The 25273-nt window shown below is 53.7% G+C and overlaps 1 protein-coding gene across 1 annotated transcript in view; it reads right to left on the bottom strand.

Annotated features, from left to right (window-relative positions):
- Positions 1-23991, bottom strand: part of Neurl1 (neuralized E3 ubiquitin protein ligase 1) — a 33378-nt gene extending 9387 nt beyond the window's left edge. The window contains exons 1-3 of the mRNA XM_026401112.2: positions 23775-23991; positions 10393-10634; positions 9721-10042 (exon numbers count right to left, since the gene is read on the bottom strand). Coding sequence (XP_026256897.1) covers positions 9721-10042; positions 10393-10634; positions 23775-23808 — 598 coding nt within the window. The 5' untranslated portion in view covers positions 23809-23991. The remainder of the gene's footprint in view (positions 1-9720; positions 10043-10392; positions 10635-23774) is intronic.
- Between the last annotated feature and the right edge of the window lie 1282 nt (positions 23992-25273).

The raw sequence follows: 25273 nt of genomic DNA, 5'->3' as shown, positions 1-25273 counted from the left end.
CCATATGCACATGGACCATTTCAAGGGACAGTTTGGCCATCACCTCCAATGATACATCTATTAATGTAACCTTAGAGTATTTTGGGCTTTCTCAGTACTAAAATCCATATGCTGGTAGGCAGAATAGGGACACAGTCAAGTGCAGTGAGTTTGAAATCATCACCCTGGGTTCAAATCCTGACTGCCACTGCCTTATGACATTGCCACATGACCTTGGAAAAGCAGCTTAACTTCATGGGGCCCCTTTTCTTGGGCAGTCATATCTGAGTCTACTGATTCACACAAAATCTGTTACTCTCATCCCGCCCTTAGGAAGGACGATGTGAAGATGAAATGGAATAAGGTCCTTGGGCACCTAGTAGAAACCCTGGCACGTAAGAGTCATTAGGTCAATACGAGCCACTGTTACCATTGTTTACATGCCAAGTGGTTCAGAAGCCAGTGCACGGGTTCTGGGGTATTCCAGGCCTGGGTTTAAATGCCCAATCTAGCACTTGGCTGGTAGCTTGGAGTGAGCAACTTCCCGCAGCCCCCAGGGCTCACTGGAGAGCAGGAGTGCAGCTGCCTCCCTTGTGACATTTGCAGGATCAGGATCCAGTGGAGCCCCTGACACCCACAAGGTCCCTGAGAACTTCAGATATTCGGGTGGGTTTGTTAGCCAAGGTCAGCCACCTGTACTCAGACCATCAACTTTTTGAACCCTAATGTAGGATTTTACATCCATCCTGATGGGCACTGGGAAAATATTCATTTGAATGAAATCACTGACTCAAGGCCCAGAGGAAGCGCACATGTGGAGGCCAGAGGGCAAAGAAGAGAAAGAAGGAAGGAGGAGCATTAGGGGATGGAGGAGATAGGGAAGTGGCCCGTCTGGCCTTGCTCAAAATACTGCTGAAGCTGGAAGCCAGGTCCTGGGAGCTGTTGGGAAACTGCTAAACACGGCACCAGTCCCCAGGGTCGGTGCCCAGCCAAATATGTCCTCTCCCCTTCCCCTCCACCCCGTGGGCCAGGAGCAGCTGCAGGCAGCCAGCAAACTCCAAAATAACCATCCCACCAGCGGGCCCAGCTGTGTGAGTCCCTGAAATAGATGAAACTTGAGCTGGAAGAGTGCCCTCCTGAAGAGGGACAGCAGAGGTCCAGCTGAATGAGATGACATCGGGATGAGCATCAGGGCCGGGTCCGGCTCCAAGCCCCTAGAAGACACCCCTGGGCCCCACCTGACCTCTGGACTGCCCGCTGGGATACAGCTGGGATAAACCAGGGGCAACCTGGAGCCAGAAGCAATAGGGCGGCCCCACGTTTACCTTGGCTGTTTGTGATGGAGTCAGGAACAGACAAGGCTATGAGAGAGCTGCTCAGCTGCCCAGCAGCATGTCCCCTCTTTCAGGAAGAAACTCGTCATCCAGCCACCCGCTCCTGCCTACCTGGTGCCTCCTGAGAGCCAGAGCAGAACTAACCAGGCCTGGCCAGGTTGGGGAGGCCAGGGCCGGGCGCCCCACTTGCTGACCTCCTGGGTGCCCAGGCCTGCACAGGGGCACAGGAGAGGAATAAGCCAGGACCTAGATCCTAGGGGGCTATCAGACAGTGGAGGGTCAAGGCTTCGAGGCGTGAAGTTATATACAATTCAGTTACTTAGCATCTCCCATTAGAAGGAGCTTAGAGGAACTGAGGAGCTAAGGCATTACGAGATCTGTTTATCCCTGCCAAGTTCCAACTCAACCTTTGCTATGATGTCCCTGGGAACAGGAAGCTCATCACCTCTCAAGGCTCCCTATGCCCTGTCTCTGAATGACTGTTAGAAAATCTCTCCTGGTATGGATCCAGGGATCCTAGTCCACCCATGGGGCTCCCTCTGATCTTCCCCCTCTTCGGATAAATACCCCCTTTGGAATAAAGATCTCCAACTGAGGCCCAAGTCCTTGTCCCCTGTTTCAGAGGAAGTCAGAGAAAGAGTTTGGGAGAAGCAGGATTCGACCTGGGCTGGAGGCCAGGGTTTAGATTCATCTAGAATGAGAGACTTGCAGGACGGAAGACTGTTGGCAAATGGAGAACAATCAGAGAGGCCAGGCGAGGAGGGCCTTGGGACCAGCTCTGGCCCAGAGAATCACCCAGCTCTGTCGCACTGGGCCAGCAGTGCAGGGTAACCAGGGCAGGGCCTTGGCACTGGCACAGGGGCCTCCTTTGAAGCAGGGCCCACCATCAGGCCTGAGTCTTGTTTGTTTGGATTCTCACATCCGGAGCGCTGGATAATCTTTAACCACGGGTCAGCCTACAGGCGCTTGGCCGCCTGGCCAATATCTGCCAGCCCCTGTTTGGAAGGCGCTGCCAGGCCATTTACTGTCTCCATAAACATCCTCCTGCCGGTCTGCATCTGGCACGGGCAGGGGAAGGAGCCCAGGAGGGCGGGTGTGTGGCTTGGACGGACGAGGGGTTTCTCCACTCCTCCGAGCAGTACCCTGGGACCCACACCCACCTCCACCCTCTCCCTTTAAACTCACCCACGGGAAAGCAAGGAGAAACAAACAAGCTTCCTGAGGTTCATTGAGGGAAGGGTGGAATGTTCCGGAATCGCTCAGAGTCACAGACTCTTAGATTTATGGAATCTTCATGCCAGAGCATCTTATAGATTCTCAGAATCATTCAGTCTAGTGGTTCTCAAATTTTCTTCTTTTTTTCTTTTTTTTTTTCAAGAAGGGAATCTTTTTTGTCCAAAGGAACCAAAGGCTCCAATTGAAGTCTAGGAGGTGGGTGCAGAGCCCTGCCTCACCCTCCTTCTGCACTTCTCAGGTGCCCCAGAGACGCCTCTGTGCAACCCAGTGTTCCAAGGAACCCAGATGGAGAACCAGAGATCGTATTCCAAGAGACAATTTCGACCACACAGTTTTCCTCCTGGCTGGAGGACTGGCTCAGGAGTCTGTCTCTCTTTGGTGGAGGTGGGTGAAGAGGTTAGATTAGATATTCCTTTTTAAACCAAAGACAAGAATGCTTCCCACTTTGTAAATACTTCTGAATCCATGACATCTGTGAGTTAAGTGGGGCGTGTATAATTATGCCCAAATACTCCACAGAAGGCTGAGGCACAGGGAAGCAGAGAACTGCCCGCAGCCAGTGAGCGGCCACGTCAAATCTTGATTCAGTCTCTCTCTGCTTCTGAAACAAGGGCTTTGTCCCCAATACTGCGAGGCCCAGTTCTTCCCTATGAGCACGTCCTAGAGCCCTCCAGACCTCTCCAAGGTCACCAGAACTACATCTTGGGCCAGAGATACTAGGTAGAAATATGAAATTGCCGTTTCAGTAGGTGAGAAGCAGGCCAAGGTGGACACAAATGGCTCCATTGTGCCTGTGCCTCTGGACAAGGGCCACACTGCATCCACACCAGGGGCCAGGTAAAGCCCTCGGGAACCTTCAGGGAATACAAGGCAGGCAGATGCACCCTTGTCACCAAATAAGGCATTCTGGGACCCCACCTCCTCGTGCCAGCACTGCTGGGGCCCCATTGCCTCTCTGTGTCCAACATGTGCAGCTGATCCTTCCTGCCTTGAGCTCTCTCACACCTTGTTCTGGAAGTCCCAGGAGGGCCGCGGACTTAATAAGGAGCTCAGATGGACTCACATCTGGAGTGTTAGGAGGGAAAGCGGCCCAGGCTATTGGGTTCAAATTCATCTCCACCAACCTTTGGTTGTGTGGTCTCAGGCAAGTTATCAGGTCTCTCTGTTTCCTTGTCTACAAAATGGGTCCAATAATAACTTTTTTTGTGTGTGGGGGGGGTCATGTACCAGGGTTTGAACTCAGGGGCACTCATCCACTAAGCCACATCCCCAGCCTTATTTTGTATTTTATTTAGAGACAGGGACTCACTGAGTTGCTTAGCACCTGGCTTTTGCTGAGGTTGGCTTTGAACTCGAAGTTCCTGCCTCAGCCTCTCAAGCTGTTGGGATTACAGGTGTGCACCACCATACCTGGCAATAATAATTTTCTTTATAAAGAGAGGGAAGGACAATACATAATGCAAAACTGCTTAGATAACTTAGACCTCCACAAGCTCTGGGTGGTCAAGAGGAGGAAGGATCATCTGGAACAGGGGAGATCAGAGAAGGCTTCCTGAAGGAGGGGAAGATTTGGTACGGGGCCTTGATACAATTGGCAGAATTTGGGGTGAGCAGAAAGGAAGGCTCTAGAAGAGTCTCTGAAACAGAAGAAACAGCAAGATTTTTTTTTTCAGTGCTGGGATAGAACCGAGGGCCTCGAGCATACTAGGCAAGCCCTCTACCACTCTACCACTCTGCTATGTCCCAAGCCCTTTTTGTCCCCAGCCCTTTTAATTTTATTTTGAGACAAGGTCTCACTGAGTTGCTGAGGCTGGCTTTGAACTTGCAATCCTCCTGCCTCAGCCTCTCAAATTGCTGGAATTACAGGCATGCACTACTATGCTTAGTTGAGATTATTATTATTTTTTAACGGGGGAAAAAAAGGGAAATTTTCAAAGGAGAAGAAACAGTGATGGACATATCAGCATCCTAGCTGTCCACCATTATAGCACAGGCACCTTAAACTAATATTTGTCTATTGGCCCCTGGCAGCCAAGGTTGAGGGTAAATATTGGTTTAGCCTAAGAAGCAGAAGCCCCAGATGGCAGAGGGCATTGCTCACACTCTCAATGCCACCAAGCTGAGACACACTCTGGGTGGAGCCTGACCTTGTTTTATCTCCAGGGTTGAGGCAGGGGGGTCTTGTTGCAGGACAGACCTAGCCCGCCCCAGCAGCCCAGCAGCAGCCTCCATACACTGAGAGTCCCCCTACATCGCCCTCCTCAGTGGCAGGTGGGGGTCCCTCTCCAAGACCTGGGAATGAAGCGGAATGCCACAAGCCCTGGCAGCCCCCACCTAACACCCTCCTGGGCTCCACCATTTGGATGTGCCAACAGCTCCCCTCACGTGACCTTATGTCCAGATCATCCTGGGAGATCTGAATTCCAGGCCTGTCCTGGCGTCTGTCCATCTGGGAGAATTCCCCCACATCTGGGTCCCGTCCTCCTCTACTGTCAACCGCAGTTCCTCCTATGGAACAACTTGACAGCGCAGAAGCTGTGGGAACATTCCAATCTCCCCGTGCACACCCTCACCCATGAGTTGCCCCTACCTTTCTACTTCAGCCTCCCCGCAAGCATCCGCTCCCCTCCTGCGGCTCCTTCCCACCCCTGCGCCTGTGCACAGCCTCCTGAATCACCTTAGCTGTTCCTCCCCAGCCAACCCATTGTTTTCTGCTCCTTGAGATCCTGACTTGAAGCTCATCTCCTACGGGAAGTCCTTCTGGATCACTCCCCAGCTGCACCCCTACAGTTTTGCTCTTCAGGTCACTCTGAATTGAAAAACTGGATTTAGGCCACCTCACTGCATGTCCCCAGTGTAAGAACTCCCCAAGGAGGGGTCCCGGTTTTCAGTTCTTGTCTCTCCGACCCCTGCATAGTGCTCAAGCTGTAATGGGCACGGGGGATGCTCAGAGCACCCATGGGTGGATCCGAGCTCACCAGCCCTTTGCCAGGACCACAGCTGCTCTTCCACAGTTAACATTTTGGAGAGGAGCAAGGAGCCCTCAGGAAGCTGGGATAAGAGGTTATCTGCCCTAGTATTAATCACCCCATAAAACTTGTGTTTGTTTAGTTGCTGGCAGGTCCCTCTTCCTGGAGGTAGGAAGCTGTTATTCTTGGAGATACCAGCCTGGATCAGGGAGCCTGGAGAAAAGAGGACGATCTGCTGAGCCCAGCATGATGGCCGGCGGCCTGGGCGCCTGAAGCTGGCCTGCTGGGCCATGGCATGGCACCAGCAGGGGCCTGGGTCACCATCAAGGCAGGGAAGGGTATGACACCAGCCTCTGCCTCCACTCTGCTCCTGGACATCTCATCTATCCATGGCCCAGCTTGCAAACCTACTGTGTGCATACCTACCTATGTGCACTATGTGCCAGGCACCCAGGACACTTCCGAACCGAGGATAAGACACAGGCCAGGTGAGGTGTAAAGGGCAGGAGGGGACAGGTGCAGGTGCAGGACATCCCTAAAGATCAGACACTGGTTTGGGGGATCATCACCCCAGGAAAGGCTGGCCTGTCCTCAAAGCCACCAATATAGGGCACAACTTTTTTCATGAAAGAGACAGCTGTGGGGCTGGGGATGTGGCTCAAGCGGTAGCACGCTCGCCTGGCATGCGTGCAGCCCGGGTTCGATCCTCAGCACCACATACAAACAAAGATGTTGTGTCTGCTGAAAAAAACTGAAAAATAAATATTAAAATTCTAAAAAAAAAAAAAAAGAGAGAGACAGCTGCTAAGAAGGGAGCCCAGGAAAAGCAAGAAGAGCTCATGGAATCAGAGTTGAAGGAGAGAGAGACAGACCCTGAAAGACACAGATGTAGTGACAGGGTTGGCAATAGAGAGGGGACAAGAGAAGAAAGAAAATTGACTCTGAGTCTCTACAGGGCCACTGGCATGTCTGAGTGGGGACACGGAGGGAAGGAAGAGAGCCTGCTGCGGCCACCTCAGCTCTCCTGGACGGCTCGCTGCCCCTCCGCCCCGCCCACTTCACTTCTTTTTTCCCCCCATCTTTTTTAGCTGCAGATGGACACAATATCTTTATTTACTTATTTTTATGTGGCGCTGAGGATCGACCCAGTGCTTCACACATGCCAGGCGAGTGCTCTACCGCTGCGCTCCAGCTCCTGCCCCTGCTCTCTGCCTTTTTTACATACACACAAAAAATCAATTTAGGAGGAACAAATGAAGAGATATTTTAATCTGCTAATTGAATTTAGGGGCCATAATCAGAGTTTGAAAATGCCTAGGGATTATGGTGATTTATGGCCAGGATGGGAATCAGCTGGGGTTATCTGGGTGCAGAGCAGCCTGCCTGCCAGGAGACGCAGAGGCAACCGCGATACCCCCACCCACCACTGATAGTCAAAGAAGGGGAGTGGGGCCTGGCCAGGTTCCTCTGCATGGGCTGTGTCCCCAAGGCAGGGACCTGCGTACTATTCCCCAGGCCCCCCTCAGCCCTTGGAGGTCGGAACATGTCACCTGGCATGTTCCCCTTCATTCCCACCTGTCCAGAGCCTCTTGGAACAGGCAGGCCCAGACCAAATCTTCTCCCCTGAGAAGCCTCCGGGACTCACAGACCTCAGCCTCCTCTGGCCTCAGCCTCCTCTGACTTCCTGCCTCCTTTTATGTTGAAACCTCCTGGAGGACCGGCCCTTCCACATCCTCACATGAGCAAGCCAGGTCCTCATGGGCCTCAGTTTTCTGCCTACCAAAGGGGGAGAAAAAAGACTCCCTCCTGGGTCTGCTGCTGAGAGGTTAAAGCAGCTGCCCGGATGGAAAGCATTACTGTAGATGGAAGGGATCTAGGTCCATAGCGCTTAACGATTTACTACCCCCTTGGTCCTGCCTTGGTTGTGTCTGCAGTGTCTGTCTCCCAAACTGACAAGCAAGCCCAGGGCTGTCTGAGGGCCAGGCTACTCTGTCTCTGCCCCCATCCACCCACTCTGTTCCTTAGCTAGCCAGTCCCTCATCCTCCCATCCATCCACCTCCCCACTCTCCCCTTCCTGCAAGCATTACTGCCTCCCTCAGCGCCCTCTCTATTGTGGGGGAAGAGACACGTAGCTGGACCCTGGTTCAGCAGAGGCCTCAGTACTGCAAAAAGCACAGCCCCCATGTGGTAGGACGCAGGATGGAGAAGAATGTTCCTGGGGAAGGCTTCAGAGAGGAGCAGCTCTTGGGCTGGGCCTCCAAGCCAGAGTCGGGGCTGTGAGGAAGAGCATTCTTTGCTCAGGGGAAAGCAGGAACGTTGCCACTACATCCTACACCTTCCCCGCCAAAAGACTGTGACTCTCAAGAGCAGAGACATGCTCCATCTTCCACAATGTGGCAGAACTCAGGGCTGAGTCACAGAATTCACAACCGCTTTACAGAGGAGCCCGAGCCTCAGACAGCAGTGGCCAGGCCGGAGCTTAAGAATCGAGCTTTGGATGTGTGCTGTCTTGAGGACACCAGATCACCAAGAAGATGCTCAATTAACCCTGGGTCAAGCACTGCCTTCCCCAGGGTGGGTGAGAATGTCTGACACCTACTGTGTGTCAGCTGTTCCTCATCAGTCCGCTCTGCAAAAGAACCCCAGGGTCTATGACCCCATTGCACGATGAGGAAACTGAGTCCCACCCCTGGCACAAAGTGAGACCAGGACCCAACCCGGTCTATCTCTAGCTCAGGCACACCTCTCTGCCCTCCTGCCAGAGGGTGTCTCGTAGGTGCATCCAGGTCCCATCAGAAGTGGGGAGCAGACTGCTGTCGATCAGTCAGGGCATCCTCCTTCAGCTGACACCTGGAACAGCCCGTTTCAGGCTTTCAGTGTGTCAGCGTGAATGCTGAAACACTTTTATTGACTTGAGAAACAGAAAGTTCCCAAACTGGGAGTTAATAAAAACAACCTTCTGATGTTCAGGACTCCACAAACAGGCTTCTGGCCATTACTCATGTCTTTGTTGTTGTTTTAATTTTGGCTGTTTGAACCCAGGGACACACTACTCACTGAGTTATATCCCTAGCCCTTTTTATTTATTTGTTACTTACTTTGTTTTTACTTTCACTCTCTTTACTCAAGAAAAAAGTGTTTTTGAAAAGTTTCACTGTTTCTATGCTTTGAATTCAGAAAGGGGGCGGAGGTACTGAACCACCGTCACTGCATTTCTCCCTGCGAGGAGAAGGGGTGTGGATGGGAGATGGAAGCAGAAGCAAACACTGGCTGGGCAAACACTTGGTACCCAGGACTGCTGGACACTCGCTCACAGGGACTCTTCCCACCAACCCATTTCACAATGAGGAAGCTGTGTCAGGCTCCGGCAGGCTCTGCCCAGGGACAAAGACAGTTCGCTAACGTGCTGATCTGTACCCAAAGTCTACCACACACAGGAGTGTTGCGGCAGGAAGTCTGTACCTTAGTGCTCCAGGCCACCTCTGATGATCCCTCTCCTAGCCACCCACCACCCCTACAGTATGTCAGTCCTCCCTCTGCAAGAGGATAACTTGGAGCCTGGAGGTACCTGGAAGTCTTGGCCATTCCTGGCCCCCCAGTGCCTTCTGCTTCCTGCCCCATCTCTTACCCAACCTCCCTGTGAAAAGCACTTAGGAAGGTATGGAGCCCAGGCTCTGGGGAGGCTGCAGACCCAGGACTAAGAGCCTCACTTTGGAGCTGGACAAACTCAGGGCAGAGCATTGATTCCACACTCACAGGCCTCATGACTCCACCTCCCTGAACTTGAGTCTCTGCCTCTACAGGCCCAATATTTCCCAGGCTGTGATGAGAACAGGCAATCATGAAGTGTCTGGCACCCAGTAAGACCTCTGTAAACTAGGGCTACGACGATGAACACTGATGACTTCTGCAGGGCGGATCTCAAGGCTATTGCTGATGGCAAAGGTTGTACACTGCTCAGAGGTACCACCTGAGGGGCTGCAGCGGGGGGGGGGTCTCACCTGGGTTCCACCTGCCGAAGCTGTGGCTGAGAGGAAGCGAGCTCTCTGCAGCACAATGGCCCCAGAGCTGCCCTGGGGCTGCTGCCAAGTTGGGGAGGAGAAGTCCCCTGCCTGATGGCATGGAGCAGTGTCAAGGTGCAGCACCTGGAGACTGAGGGATGTGCCGTGCCCCTCAGGGACCAGAGGGAGTGGTCACTCACCTAGCAGTTGGACGCCCCGCGTCAGGCCGTAGACATCCACCAGGGCCCAGAGTGGGTCGGCCGTGCGGACCCCATTGAAGAAGAGCATGGCGGCCGAGTCGTTGATGCGGTAGAAGACACGGCCCTTCTTGTCCACCCAGAAGGCAATGATGTTGCCCTCGTTGGCAAACTCCTCAGGCAGCGCCTTGGCCCAGAAGCCACTCTGGGACACCAGGTCGGGGCAGGCGTACTTGGGAAGCGAGTCCGGGTGGATGCGCGACGGGTCCTTGCTCGTGAAGCCCAGTCGCAGGGCCCCGCTCCAGCAGCACTGCTTCTTGGTGATCTGGTGGCAGGGGGTGGCCTCAGCCCAGCCACTCCCCCTTCAGACAGACCAGGGGAAGGGGGGCACCCTTCTCTGCAAACCACCCTCAGCAGACCTCCAGGGATGTCCTGCAGCCTGTCCTTTCCCTCCCCCAGGGAGCCTTCTCATGGGCTGGGGAGAGCCAGCGGTTCCCATGGCCACTCCCAGCCCCCTTCCTCTTTGTCACCAAGGAAGGCTGGGGGAAAGTAAGGAAGAGAGGGAAGGGTGGCAGTGGAAAGGAAAGAGACGGGACAGGGGGCTAATGGCATTAACAGCAGACCCTGGCTGTGGGGAGAGGGTCAGAGGCACAAGGGGACATAGGGCGGGCCCACCTTTAGCCTGACTTGCTCATAGATGAGCACCGGGCGGTTACTGAAGGTGATGGCGTTGCAGAAGCTGGCCTGCCTCTTGACGGCCTTGTGGCTGAGGTCCATGAGGATCTGGGAGCCCTTGGTGTGTGGGTGGAAGAGCAGCGGCGTGGCCGGGAGCCCCCCGCCGGGTAGCACTGGTGGGCAGTGCTTCTGCTTGTGGTGGCATCTGTGAGAATTGACGGGGAAGGGGCCCCCGATGGAGTCTGCAAAGGAACAGGCCACAGTGTCAGAGAACTTAGCGGGTCTGAGAACCAGACTAGGTCCCCCAGGGAAGAGCCCAAGGCTAGGGCATAAGCAGACAGCACCTGTCTGTCACCCAGTATTTCCACCATCACTGCCACCCGGCACCATGGCCACTTTACCACTGTCCTCTCTTGCTGCCATGTGCCACAATCTCCCAGGTCACCTTCTCCCATCATCCTTTATTGGTTTGTTATCCACTTCCATCCACCCTCTCATCCTCCTCATTTGTCTTAACGCCATCCACCAGCTACCCACCCACCCACCCAGCCATGAGCACCGCCATTCACTATCACCACCGCCACCACTGAATTACAGCCTTTGCATCTACTGAATACCAGGCTCTGACCTAGGCACTGCAGCTACAGACACAAAACATGGATAGATCCTGTCCTCCTGAAGCCACAAGTCCAGAAAAGGAGACAGACATGGACATTCTGTTATCACAGCACACAGTGACAAACACCAAAAGGACCAACAGGCAGGTCACTTCTCGGGAAGGCCTCCTGGGGGAGAGTTGAATCGAGGTGACACTGGAGCTGGGCAGGCTTGAGGTCCATGAGGGACCACTACAGGAAGGAAGAGAGAGTCTCTGCAGCATCAGCCCCAGAACTGTGTCCACCATCATGTCCCTCCCTCAGGGTCACCTCTGTCCCACATCAGGTTTAGACAGTTCTAGAAAATGGGGTAGAGAATGGGGCAGGGCTTGGCTGAGGAGCAGACACTTTACAAACCATTGTGGTTGGCATGAGATGGGGCAGGGAGAGGAAGGAGCGCAGAGCTAGGTGTTAGGTGTCTGAGTCTGTCACTTGCTGGCTGTGTGACTCTGGAGAAGACGCTTCCCTCTGGCCCAGGGGGTGGCCTCTGTCCCTTGCTCTAAGACACAAATCAGGGCTGGGGGCTAGGGGCTTGGGGCCCTCAGTTCCTGCTCAGGAGCTGTCCTCACCAGTCCTTCAGGAATTGGAGTACCTGTCCATTCTGTCCTCTTAAGGAAAGAGAGCCACTGCGGACAGGGAAGAAGGAGGTGGAGGGATTCCAAGCCTCAAAAGGTGACTGGGGTTTTCTGGGATGTTGCAAATTTTTAGTTCCTCCAAGACAGGAATTTAGTAATGCGGAGAAGAGCCGCCTCAGGTCTGCCCAGACCCTGCCACTGCCGAGGAGGGGGAGGAAAAAAGGAAGCTGGGAGGCGGCGGGCAGAGACCTCGGTCCAGGCTGCCGGCTTTGGTTTCATCTCTTGGCATCTCTGCTCCCTCCTTCTCGGAGGGCCCCGAGCACCAGCTCCCACAGCCCAGGACCAGCCATGCCCTGGGGAACAGTCCTTGAGGCCTGTCTGGAGCAGCTTCCTGTATGCCAGGCCTGAGAGGTGGGGGTGCATGAGGAAGGCTGGCCTTGCTCTCACCGAGGAGACAAGACGTTCTGGAACTGCCAAACCTTTGAGAGCCACCAGGCTGCCAGGGCTGGAGTTGCTCGGAGAGCCCCAGACAGCCCGGGAAGCTTCCTGGGAGAAGTCAAATGAACTCTGGAGAGGGCAGGGGAAGGGGAGTCACTCCAGGAAGGAGACGGTTGGGGTGAAGGGCAGAGGGTGTGCTGCCTGGAAAAGGTGCCCACTGGGCTCCGGCCGCCTCAGACACAGCTTGACTCTCAGTTTCAAATAAGACCTGCTGGGGAAAGGAAGCATTGCACGCTGTTTAGGGACTATCCACACTAGAAAGAAACTATAAAGGGGAGAAAACCCCTGCTGCGTGAATGGAAAAGCTCAGAGCATCTGTGCGGGGACTAGTACTCAGTGGGCAAAAGCAACGAACTGCTGACACAGGTGATGACACAGATGACTGCAAAATAATCAGGCTGGGTGACACGAGCCAGCCTAAAAACCCAGCACGGTCCACGGAGCCACCGCAGAACCCCTGTTCCTCTCTCAAGCCTTCCTCTCCTTCCACTCTGCCCCATTTTTACCAAATTCCAGGAAGGACAAACCAAGCTACAGCAATCAAAAGCAGGAAAGTAGGTGCCCAGGGCAGCAGGGGGATGGGGAGGGATCACCAAGGAGCAGGCGGCAGCATTTGGAGGTACATGCTGATGGTGGTGGTGGTGATTTTATAGGTGTAAACATGTTAAAACGCCTCACGGCATACACTTCAAGGACGCATGGTTTATTGAATGGCAAATATACCTCAAAAAGGCAAGTTGAGGGTTTTTTGTGGCGGAGGGGTTCTAGGGACTAAACCCAGGGGCACTTTGCCACTGAGATACATCCCCAGCCTTATTATTTTTTTAAAATATTTATTTTTTAATTGTAGTTGGACACAATACCTCTATTCCATTCATTTATCTTTATTTGGTGCTGAGGATCGAACCCAGGGCCTCGCTCATGCTAGGTGAGTGTTCTATCACTGAGCCACAATCCCAGCCCCAGCCTTCTTATTTTTCATTTTGAGACTAGGTCTTGCTAAGTTGCATAGGGCCTTGTTAAGTTGCTGAGGCTGGCCTTGAACTTGAGATCCTCCTGTTTCAGCCACCCAAGTTCCAGGGGCTGCAGACCTATGTCACCTGGCCCAGCCAATAGTTAGTTTTCCAAGCCCGCTGAGCCCAGCTACCTACTGGAGCTTCTCCTTTAGAGTCCTCACTCCCCATTCCTCCAACCAGAGCCCATAGACCTCAGCTAAAGCAGGGCCTCAGCTTCTTTCAAGATGTCTCCTCTCCTTCCCACCCATCCCTGTTAGGGTTCTGGGGCTCTAGGTAAAAGTCCAGAAAACAGGGACTGGGGTGGTGGCTTAGCAGTAGAGCACTCACATGAGGCCCTGGGTTTGATCCTCAGCACCACATAAAAATAAATAAATAAAGGTATTGTTGTCCAACTACAGCTAAAAAATAAATACCTAAAAAAAAAAGTCCAGAAAACACTGGCTCTAGGCAAATATGGTGGAGATGCCCAGAACCCAGAGATCCAGGACCTGGAAGGACATTCCCCAAGGCTTCCCTTCCATGGGGAGGACCCAAGGGTACAGATTCCAGGGTTGGGTGGAGAGTGGGGAAGGGACAGCACAGAGTCTACAGGCTGAGTGACAGTAGAACAATTGGAGAAGGTGTACGTACATAGGATACCCTTGTCCTGGGGACCCAACATGCACTCAGACATGTGACCTCTAAAAGCCCTACTCGTGCACACACACCTGTGAGAACACAAAGGCCATCCCAACCCTAAGGCACACCAGAGGGAGAAGGGCTCATCCCTCTTCCTTATCCTGAGACCAGGAATCCCACATTGACATATGCATGTCTTCGTGTACATGTGGTTGTACAAAACAACACACAGAAAACATGTGCCCGTCACACAGAGGCCATACATTTTTAATAATCATGGCAGTCCTGTGCCAAGCTCTGGGAGGGTTTTTTCTTTGGTGGTGGGGGGGGGGGTAACCAGGAATTGAATTAAGGGGCACTCAACCACTGTGCCACATCCCCAGCCCTATTTTGTATTTTACTTAGAGACAGGGTCTCACTGAGTTGCTTAGCACCTCACTATTGCTGAGGCTGGCTTTGAACTTATGGTCCTTCTGCCTCGGCCTCCTGAGCTGCTGGGATTACAGGTGTGTGCCACCGCGCCCAGCTTGAACTGGGAGTTTTACATATCCTCACACCAAATTTATGAAGTAGGAAGGGTCCTTATCAACCCATTTTATCAATGACACAGGAGGTAAAAAATGGAAGTCAAACCCACAATCTAACTCCAGGACTGTCATTTAGCTATTAAGCTTTGAATAACCGGGAAATCATGGTTTTAGCATTCTGGGTACATTTTTAAAAAGCACTTTAAAATACAATTATAACTTACAAATGTGAAAAAAAAAAAAAAAGCTCATCCAGGTACCACCTAAAATCATGCCATCGAACGCTTTTATCAAACTGCCTTCACGAGACACATAGAGCCACCAAAACACAGAAATACAAACCACTGGCTGGGAATATAGCTCAGCTGGTAGAGTGCTTGCCTCGCATGCACCACGCCCTGGGTTCAATCCCCAGCACCAGGAAAAAAAAAAGAAATCCAAACCATGTTCTCAGCCCTTGTCCACGGCCTGCAGGATGCAGCCGGAGACAGCCAGTGTGGCAAACAGGTTGGCAGTTTCTAATAAAGCCACATACCTCCCACACAACAAAGCACTCGCACTTCTGGGCATTTTCCCAAGAGAAATGAAAACACATCCAGACAATGACCTGTGCATAATGTATAGCTGCTTTATTCATAATGATCCCCAACTGGAAACAATTCAAAAAAACCTTCCACTGTGGACAGATAAAGAAAATGTGGTACGTGCATAGGATTACCGTTCTGCAAGAAAAACAGCAATGACAACAGAGACGCACACAACAAGGACAAACTCAAACACATGCCAAGGATAGAAGCCAGATACACAAGGCTACCTACTGTGGGACACCATCCGTGTGACATTCAGGAAAAGGCAGAAGCAGGGAGGTAGAGATCAGTGGGTATCAGCATTTGGGGGAAGATATGACCACACCAGGGCATGAAGGAAGTTTTCTCAGTGACAGAATTGCTCTCTATCTTGCTGCTGTAGTGGTTACACAACTCACACATTTGTCAAAAAAAAAAAAAAATGAATGAACATTATGCCTCAATTAAAAAGCAACAACTAATAAGCCAGGTCTTCATGAAGATGGAGGGAGGAGAGGCTGGTGCTCCAGACTCCCAAGGCACCCCATCGCTCTGCCCCAGGAAGTGCTAGGATTTGGATCATCTCACAGGAGACCTCCCAAAGCTGAGTTGGGCCTGCCACTCTAACTCTTAATTGTAAGTCCCTTCCACATCTCTGAAATGAAATGGGTGCTGTTCCCTGTCCCTCATGGGTGTGGAGAGAGAGCACTCTAACAGTTGCAAAGCACCATGTCCCGATTCCTGGGGTCTGAGAAATTCCGAGCACCTTCTTCCTACAGGGAGGTCTCCCAGGCCATCAAGATAGCCAGAGGCCAGGCTGCCAGGAGGAGCTGGTCCCAACCCCTTCTCTCAGAGCTCAAGCTGTCTGAGTGATGTCTACTGGGCACCTCTTGCCCCTGGACCATGGGCTCCTGCAATTGGCAGGTGCTAGACACACCCCTGACCCGACCCTCCCATACCTCTGGACACCTGAAATCCCGAATACTCCAAATCTCAAGTCCTGCCTCAGAAATCAGCATCCCTGGATCAGCTCTTTCCTGTCCACTCTGTTGTTACAACCATAGTTCAGGCCATGTCACTTCTCTTTTGAATCAGGACCAGGCCCACTATGTCCAGCCACATAGGCTGTGTCCCGAACACTCCCAGGATGTGCTGTTCTCATGGATGACCATGTGAATTGGGGGCCAAAAGCGGAGGCCCTGGCCAGGGTGGCCACCACCTTGAGTCTCTGCTTCTGCTATCTCCCTCTCCCATCTCAGCTGGCCTGAAAATCCCTGGGGGCAGGAGACAGAAAGCAAAGTGGGAATTAACCTGAGCACAGCTCTGGTATCAAGGGTCCAGAGAGGGCCGCTGGAGACAGGGCTCCTTCCCTACACCATCCAACTTCCTCCCCGCACTTTGACATGCACCACAACCCCGTCAGGTCTCCATTCTAAGATGAGTAAATTACAATCTAGACTAGTGAAGCAACTTGTTTGAGGCCACCCAGCAATTCTGTGGCAAAACTAGGACCTCAGCACTGGTCTTCCAATGCCATGTCCACAGTCCTTTACCCTCTGCAGCACCTAAAACTGGAATTCATTTCCCTAGAGTCCAAGATGGTAGGCCGTGGGGGCTCAAGGTGGTGGGCATGTGGGGGGCACAACTAGCCTACCAGGGGCCAGGGACCCTGAGTGGACCCCCCCATCATGACACCTGACTCCCACAGAGCCCCCAGAGAGGGCTTCCTTAGTGACAGCTTTACAAGCTTCTTGGGAGCCCCGGGGGGCCCTGCTCTGGCAAAGCTGCAACTGACACATGGAAACTCACCCCCATGCCCCAGTCCTCCAGGGCATTCATGAGCTGCCAGACACAAGCCTGGCCAGCCCTCGGGCTGACCCTCGCCAGCTCTGGATCACATTCTTGCCCCTGGCAGGGTCCCAGGGGAGAAGCCTGAACACATAGTCTCCAGAATGAGCTGCCCATGGCCCACACCAAGCTCTGCCCCAGAACCACTGTGGAGCCCCCATGTCCAGCCTAGCCATCAAGGAGAGACAGGGAGCAGGAGGTCACCACTCAACCAGAGCAGTGGCCCTAACCCTGATGATGGTGCCCAACCCCCACGTGGCTCAACAGGCAGTGTCTTGACTTTTTCCCATTGTCACTCTGACACAGCCCTCAGATCTAAGTTTCATGTCAAGGTCACCCGGTCAGAGTGAAGAGCCCAGGGCCTAGTCCCAGGCCTGACTGCCTCCCAGCCCAGCAGCTCCATCTCCAACTGGGAGGCCTCTGGGAGCTTTGCTCTTCTCATCAATAAAATGGAATCACAGCGGACCTTCTTCGTGGGATTCTTGTGAGGATTAAATGAGATGCTGTATGTAAAACTCAGGAAGTGGCTGCTGTTATTATGATTATTACCATAAGTTTCATTGTTCCATCCCTTCCTACCTCCACATGTTGACTCAGACCATTCTCCCTGCCCCAACTCAGCCTCTGCAAGTCCTGCCTATCTTAAGGCCCAGCTGAGTTCCACTGCTTTTGAGATCACCTTGCCCTTAATCCATGGCTCTGAATCCCAATGCAAGCCTTGTCATTTCCATCTCCTATGAAGGAGGCTTGTCTCCCTTTCTGGATAATGGGGCGTGGTCACAATCCCAAGCGTTGGAGGCAGGAGGCCCTGGTTCAAACCCTCACCGGCCACAGATTTGCTACATGACTTTGGGCAAGTTGCTTCACCTTTCTGGACCTTGAGTTCTTTTTCTGGCTCATCATAACTGCTCTGCCCCCTCTCCAGGTGGTTGTGCAGGTTCAGCGAGTTCATGGATGTGAAAGAATTTTGCAAATTTTAATACCTGACCTCAACATGTCTTACTTTTTTTAAATAAATGCAACAACTACCACCATAGGAAAAGATCAGCTTGTTTCAGCCCAGTGGGAGGCCAGACAACTGTAGTCTTATTTTATTCCAAACGCTCTAATCTCAGATTGCCAGGACAGTCCCCATGTGGACTAGCTTGCACACACTAACTGAACAGGGCTCCCTCTGGGGTAAAAAAATTGAGAGAAAGGATGGAGACCCCTGACTGGAGGCAGGAGGGCCATTGGGAGGGGACTTGGGTGACAGGGATGATTGCAAACCTGGGCAGAAGTGAGCCTCCTGGTCTCCTTGGAGGGGCCCTTTGACTGCTCTTCCCTCCAGGTGTGGCCAAAGCCCATTTCTCAGCTGCAAACCTTTCCATCCCCTTCCCACCACGTACCTGCCTTTCTCTCAGTTATCAAGCGGACCTCAATTCCTTTCCAACCCCTAAACTTGGTTAGGGGCACTGCTCTGGATCTGTGGGGACTTCCATGCCCCCAAGCTGAGCATCCATCACCAAGCAGACTTTCCCAATCCTGGTTCCTCTCAATCCCCCAAGGGCCTCGGTGTGCACACTGCCTTGACTTGGCTCTTCTGTATCCAGAACACCATCCTTGTGAGACTGAGAAAGACAACTCAGACCAGTTTCCATATTCTGCAAAGCAGTTTCCTGGCTGGGAAAGGCTGCAGGGTTCTTTGTGCCTATCTGTCCCCTGATGGACCATGAGCCTCCTGAAGGCAGAGAACATCATCTCTTTTTTTAAACTGCTATCTCCCTAGTGCCTAGCTCTGAGCACATAGCAGGTATTCAACAAAAGCTGTTGCCAGTTTGATTCTTCCATCTGTTTTGCAACTAGCAGGTGTTCAGGTAGGACTCACTTTGTGCCTTGCCCTTTCTAGTGGCCAGTGGACACATTGCAAAACAGAGGGAATAAATGGGGTAGCTTCCTCCTCTGCCCAGCACCAAGATCCCAGTCTACACCCCTGACTAGAGCTGTGCATGCTCAAGAACCTTCAGCCAGATGTGGTAGCTCACGTCTGTAATCCCGTAGCTGGGTAAGCTGAGATAGGAGGATTCCAAGTTCAAGACCAGCCTCGGCAATTTAGTGAGGCCCTAAGCAACTTAGCAAAATCCTGTCTCAAAAAATAAAAAGGACTGGGGATGTGGTGGTGGGGGGAGGCCCTTCAATAGCTATCCACTTGCTGGCAGGGAAAAAGGAAGAGAAAGGAAGTCTTTGTGTGTTGATCTTTCTTGTATACCAGACACTGCACCCGCCCTTCATATCCAAACTTGACTTGCCCTCCCAATCCCGATCTGTGGGAAGCCACCCGTACTGTGGTGATTCCCATCCTCCTCATGGCCTTCCTGCCCTTATGTGGCCTCCTTCTCCCCCAAGCGTGGACTGGACGGACCCAAAGTTCACTTTTAGAGTAGAATACAGCCGAAGTTATGCATGTCACTCCCAAGACCAAGTTATCAAAAACACCATCATTTCCATCTTGGTCACTCTCCCTGGCCTCTCTGGAGCTGCTCCCTCTGGGAAGGCCAACTGCCATATCACAGGAGGCCCCATGGAGACTCCCATGTTGTGGGGGACCAAGAATGCCAACAACTGAGTAAGCATGGAAATGGCTGCCCTCCAGGTGAGCCTTCGGATGAGGCTATAGCCCCAGCCAATATGACCACATCCTCGCGAGAGCACCCAGTGAACCACACCAGATTCCTGACCACAGAAGGTGAGACAGTTGAATGTTTGTTGTTTTAAACTGCTAAGGTTTGTACAGCAATAGATAATTAATGCAGTACTGATAATTTCGTTTGGTAGATAAGGAAACAGAGGCTCTGAGAACTAGTGACTCGTCAAGGTCACATAGCTGTAAGGGGGTGGGGCTCAGCCCTGAACTCTGATCTGTCACACCAGTGTGCTCAGCACTCTCTCCCCTGCCTGAGCCTTCCACTCCACCCAAGACAGTTTCTCCTTGACCTCTCAGCCCTCGTGCACACACCTTCAACCCAGAGTGAGGAGCCACGTTAGCACCCTATCGTCTCCCCAGAGCACCTGACTGCCTATTGCCTGGAAGAATGAACAGAACATGATGCCCAGGTGGGGAGTGTGTCCAGAAACAGATGACTGCCACCTCCATAGCCAAGTGCATCTCCAAACCAAGCCTCTCTCACACACTAGGACACCCAATCTGCCATTCCCAGCAGCCAGATGTGCAGGCAGCTGTGCCTCTGAAAATCCTCACTGCTGGGAGGCAGACCAGTCCTCCTCCTCTTCCCTTTTCCTACCTCAAGGTTCCAGAAGGGGATTCTGGATGATTCAGCTTCCTGTCCCTGTCTTCCCAGTACCTCTCCAAAGTCCACCAGGCCAGGCCTGAGACAATGAGGGGAGGCATGACTCACATCAAAACACCCTGCCACACAGACCTCCACCCTGAGCTCTCCCGCCTGTGTGCATGCATACACACAGATGGTGGGAGTGCCTAACAGGGGACATGAGCACTCCGGGAACACTGTCCTGGGGCCTGCCACAGCTGCAGGTGCAGGGGCAACCACACCCAGGCCTGAGGCACCTCCACAAAACCTTCATGAAAGCCTGACCCCATTTACCACAGGCCAGTGCCCTGCTATGGAGCCTGTTAGTCCACTGGATCCTTGCTACACCTCTGCAGGAAGACCTTGCCATCCCCAGTCCATGCACGAGGATGCTGAGACTTGGGCAGACGAAGGGACTGACCCTAAGACACACAGCCAGCAAGAGCAGAGCAGCCGACTCTCACCCAGAACAACTGCCCCAACTCCCCTTCCTCTCTGCACTCAGCTGCCCAGCTCAATCTCACCTCTTCTCCCTGACACCCACCTTCAGCTCCAGCAGGCAGCAGTACCCCACACGCTTCCCACTTCCCCACTGACTGAGCACCTGCTGGTGTCCACTGAGCACCGAGCACTGGGCTGAGTTAAGGGAACATGGAGTTGGGTCAGCCTACCACCTGCCCTTCTAGAGCCCGCAGGCCCAGTGGGATGCAGGTGTGCCTGTGCACAGAAGGTCACCGGCACGCCCCCAAGCTCCAGGGAGCTCACCTTGGCCTAAGCCCCCACCACTGCTGCTGGGAAACTGGTGGCTCCCTCCGCACTAATCTCAGGGCTCATAAGACCATGGGATGCCTCCTCCCCCGCTGCTGGCTTGGGGACTAAGGAACCCAAGAAGGAGAAGTAGGGAGTCAGCCTGATAGGACAAGGCCTGGCATCCCCTCTGAGTCACCAGCCGCATGACTTTAGCTAGCCATTTCCTTTTCCAGAGCACAGTATCCCCTTTTGTGAAAGGAGGGAGTAGGAACCAATATCTCAGGTCCCTGAACCCTGGCACCCCCAGCACTCAGGTTTGTGAAACCCAGAGACAAAGCTGGGAGTGACATGTCTGAGTGTGCATCAGGTGTTATCCAAGTGTCAGTCCCTCAGCAGCGGTCCGCCCCTTGCCCTGGGAGGGAGTGCCTAAGGGAGGTGGCCTAGGAAGAATAGAAAGTGAAGAGAAAAGAAGAGGGGGTCAGGGAGAGGAGAGGGGGTTCTCAGAACCACTGCTGCCTCCCTCTGTGAGCCCCTGCTCCACCCCCACCAGCCTGCCCACAAGACCAGGAGCAGCTCTGGGAACCTGCCGGATTAAAGAGATCAAGCCTGCCACTGCCCAAACCATTTCCAACTGGGAATTCATTTCCCCCGTGAGTCCCCTGCCAGGCTGGTCCCAGAGGAGCCTGATTTCTCACCAGCAGCCTCACCACACATACGCACGCATGCACGCGCACGCGCGCACACACACACACACACACACACACACACAGAGGCATGTCATAGGCACAGAATATACCACAAATGTGGCTGCTCACATGGAAACACAGAACAATACACAATCCCTTCAACATACAGACAAGAGACACATAACAGAGGTATACAAAGACAGACCCAAAACACACTCTGTGGACACCAAACACACAGAGACCCAAAACACATCCTCATGCACAAAACTAGATCATGCCACCACAACCCTAGAGTCCCGAGTCAGTCTCTGCCACTTCCCCTTCATCCACCATAGCCCAGCAATCCAAAATTTGGGGGCTTTAGGCAAACCAAAAGCCCAAGGCCACAGAGGAAATACAAACTAGGACCACGTCAACGTGTCTTTGGGGAGTCTGTGCAGACTGAAAGCACCACTAAGAAGGAGCCAAGCCCTGAACCTCACACTGGCCCCACGCCCCTCCCAGGAGGCAAAACCACCAAGTAGCTGGTGTGTGCATACAGGGTGGGCACGAGTGCAGAAGCGTAGGACGTGCAGGCAGGGGTTCTGGCCGGGGCTGTGTGGGCACAGGCACACACCCACACCCCCTAGACTGATGTGGATGGCAGTGGTGGCAGTGGCTGGGGCCAGTTTAGGGACACCCAGCCTGAGACAGAGGCAGGCAGATAGGGCATCTGATTAACACTCACCAAGGGCCACCCAGCCTGGATGCCCACCTAAGCCATCCTCCTGTCCCCAGGGAAATGGGGCGTATGGAAGGCAGGACTGTGACTCCTGGGCTCAGAAGGCAAGCCCTCCTGATTTTCCCCAAGTTCCCTGCTCGCATCCATCCACGTGATCCTCAGGCTCCCCTGATGGGGCTACCCCACAGACACAGGAGAACACGGAAGCGCAGGAAGACCCTTGCCCTCATCACAACCCCTGCCCTCTTTCGTCTACTCCAGATCATGTGCTCGGGAGCTCTCGGGGTCCTCTGGCCCCTGTGATGCTGTGCTTGGAAGCAGCTGGAGGGCCATGTACTGCGTCCAGAGCCTGCACTGAGTGCCTCTCTGTCCTTCCCAGGCCACGAGATTGCCCAAGTCTGACTCCAGTGGAAAATGTCAGGCGGCTCCAGACCCTCTGCCAACAGCGAGCCCTGAAAAGAACCCCCACCCCACAGACGGATAGGCCAGGCCCAGGTCAGCCCAACCCAAGTCTCGGGCCAAGGCCCAGGCCAATGGCACTGGCCCTGGCTGACTCCGGATTATGTGTCTTCCAGGGCCTTCCATCTGTCACTTGGCCCTCCGTGCCCAGGACAAAATAAATTTCCTTTTAAGAGAGCCAATGATTTGCATTTCCCATGTCTTTCTCTGCCTTTTCTTTTTAAATTAAAATTTATAGTCCCAAAGTTCAGAGCCTAGAAGGGGGATGCCAACTGGTCACCAGGCTCGGCTTCCCAATGGCTTCTGCTACCACCCTTCTTCCTGCCTGGGCCTTTCCCAGGTCCCTGGATGCCCAGCAGACTCAGCAGATGGAGTTGTGGAGTCCAAGGGAAGGAGCTCAGGGGAGTGTGGCAAGGACTTCCCACCGTCAGCGTGCTTTCTGTCACCAGCCACTTTGTAGAGGAACCCCAGTTCCTAGACCTGAGGAAGCCTTCCCCTTCCTGGATCTGGTACCACATCAGCCATGTTGCTTCCAAGACCACAGCTCTAGAACCAGAGGGATGAGAGGACAAGCCAGCTGGCCCCCTCCCCTGCACTTCTGTCAGTCTCACAGTGGAGGGGGCCCCAAGGATCAGAAGTTCTGACACTCTGAAAACCCAGGCACTATGTGAGCTGTCACTAGCACACTCACGTGCTTAGGCACAAGCCAGCACAGGTACATACCCGCAGACACCTCCAGTGCACATTCATGAGCACAGACACTCGTGCACACATGTGTGTGCCACGCATTCTCTCCAGCTCCATCAAGGAGCAGAGCACCACCTCCACAGCCCACATGTAGCCCCCAGCTGTGGTCTGCCTCAGGCCTCGGGAGAGGTAGGGAGACACCCAAGACCTTACATCCCACTTGGGAGCTGATCAACACCCTGGGAGCAGAAAGCCGAGACTCTGTAGGGGGACTCAGCTGCCTGACCTTTCTGCTCCCCAGCCCTCTTTGCTTCCCCACTCCAGTGCCTACCACTCAAAGGCGCCCACCAACCAATGAGGAGGCAGGGGGATGACCAAGCCCTGAGTCCCAGTGCCCCTCGGTCCCAGCCTCCCAGGCGGTCCCCAGGTTGGGGTGGGCGGACCCCTAGGATCCGCTGGGGCCTTACCGTGGAGGGTGCTCCGGGTGATCTGTCCCCCCATCTCCGGCAGCAGACAGGACAGCACGGCCACCACCGTTTGGCCGGCTGGCCTCGTCACCAAGCCGCCCCGGGCGCCAGCTCCCCTCCTCCTCCCCCCAGCCCTCCCCCGCGGCCGGCCGGCATGGCAGGGCCGAGCGGCCCCTCCTGCGTCCCCACGCGCTCCCTCCCGCACGCACACGCCCGCCCGCCAGCCGGCCACACACGCATGCACACCCCCTGGCCCTGCTCACGGCCGCCTCCAGCTCCCACCCACTCGGAGCCTCCCCGCCCCCGCGCTGGTCCAGGCGAGGGGATCTGTCATGTTTATTTACATAAGGAGGAGGAGACTGGAGGCTTCCTGAAATAGCCCTCCAGAGCTGGAGATGCCCCAGCGCGCGGGCGGGCGGGCGCGCGCACACACACACACACACACACATATATCACACACACATCACACACACACACACACCCATCACACACACACACATATATCACACACACACCCATCACACACACACCCATCACACACACACACCCATCACACACACACACACATATATCACACACACATCACACACACCCATCACACACACACACACCCATCACACACACACACCCATCACACACACACACACCCACACATATCACACACACACCCATCACACACACACACACCCATCACACACACACACACACACCCATCACACACACACACATGACAAACACACACCCATCACACACACACCCATGACAAACACACACCCATCACACACACACCCATCACACACACACCCATCACACACACACACACACACCCATCACACACACACACATGACAAACACACACCCATCACACACACCCATGACAAACACACACCCATCACACACACACCCATCACACACACACCCATCACACACACACCCATCACACACACACCCATGACAAACACACACCCATCACACACACACCCATGACAAACACACACCCATCACACACACACCCATCACACACACACACCCATCACACACACACACCCACACATATCACACACACACATCACACACACACATCACACACACACACACCACACACACACCCATCACACACACACACCCATCACACACACACACCCATGACAAACACACACCCATCACACACACACCCATCACACACACACACACCCATCACACACACTAGCATCATCCCATGGATGTAGTGACACACAAAGACACCTCACCAGGCCTTTGTCACAAGCTACTACATGTAAATATGGGGCTAGTGGGGCTAGGAAGGGTGCAGGGAGGGAGCAAAACAGAAATCCTTCTTTCCCTCAAGGGGTTCACAGTCCAGCTAGAGGAGCTTCTTCATGCACAGCTAACACAGTTTCTGTCTTCTTCCTGGCTCTGCTCCAAGCACTTTTCAGTCGTTAACTCCTTTGGTCCTCTCGGTTGGAATGATGAGGCCAGTATTTTCGCTATTATCAACA

This window comes from Urocitellus parryii, chromosome 5 (assembly GCF_045843805.1).
Source record: "Urocitellus parryii isolate mUroPar1 chromosome 5, mUroPar1.hap1, whole genome shotgun sequence".
Classification (NCBI taxonomy): domain Eukaryota; kingdom Metazoa; phylum Chordata; class Mammalia; order Rodentia; family Sciuridae; genus Urocitellus; species Urocitellus parryii.
Note: the sequence above shows the minus strand (reverse complement) of the source record. Positions and strands in the feature narration are given on the sequence as shown.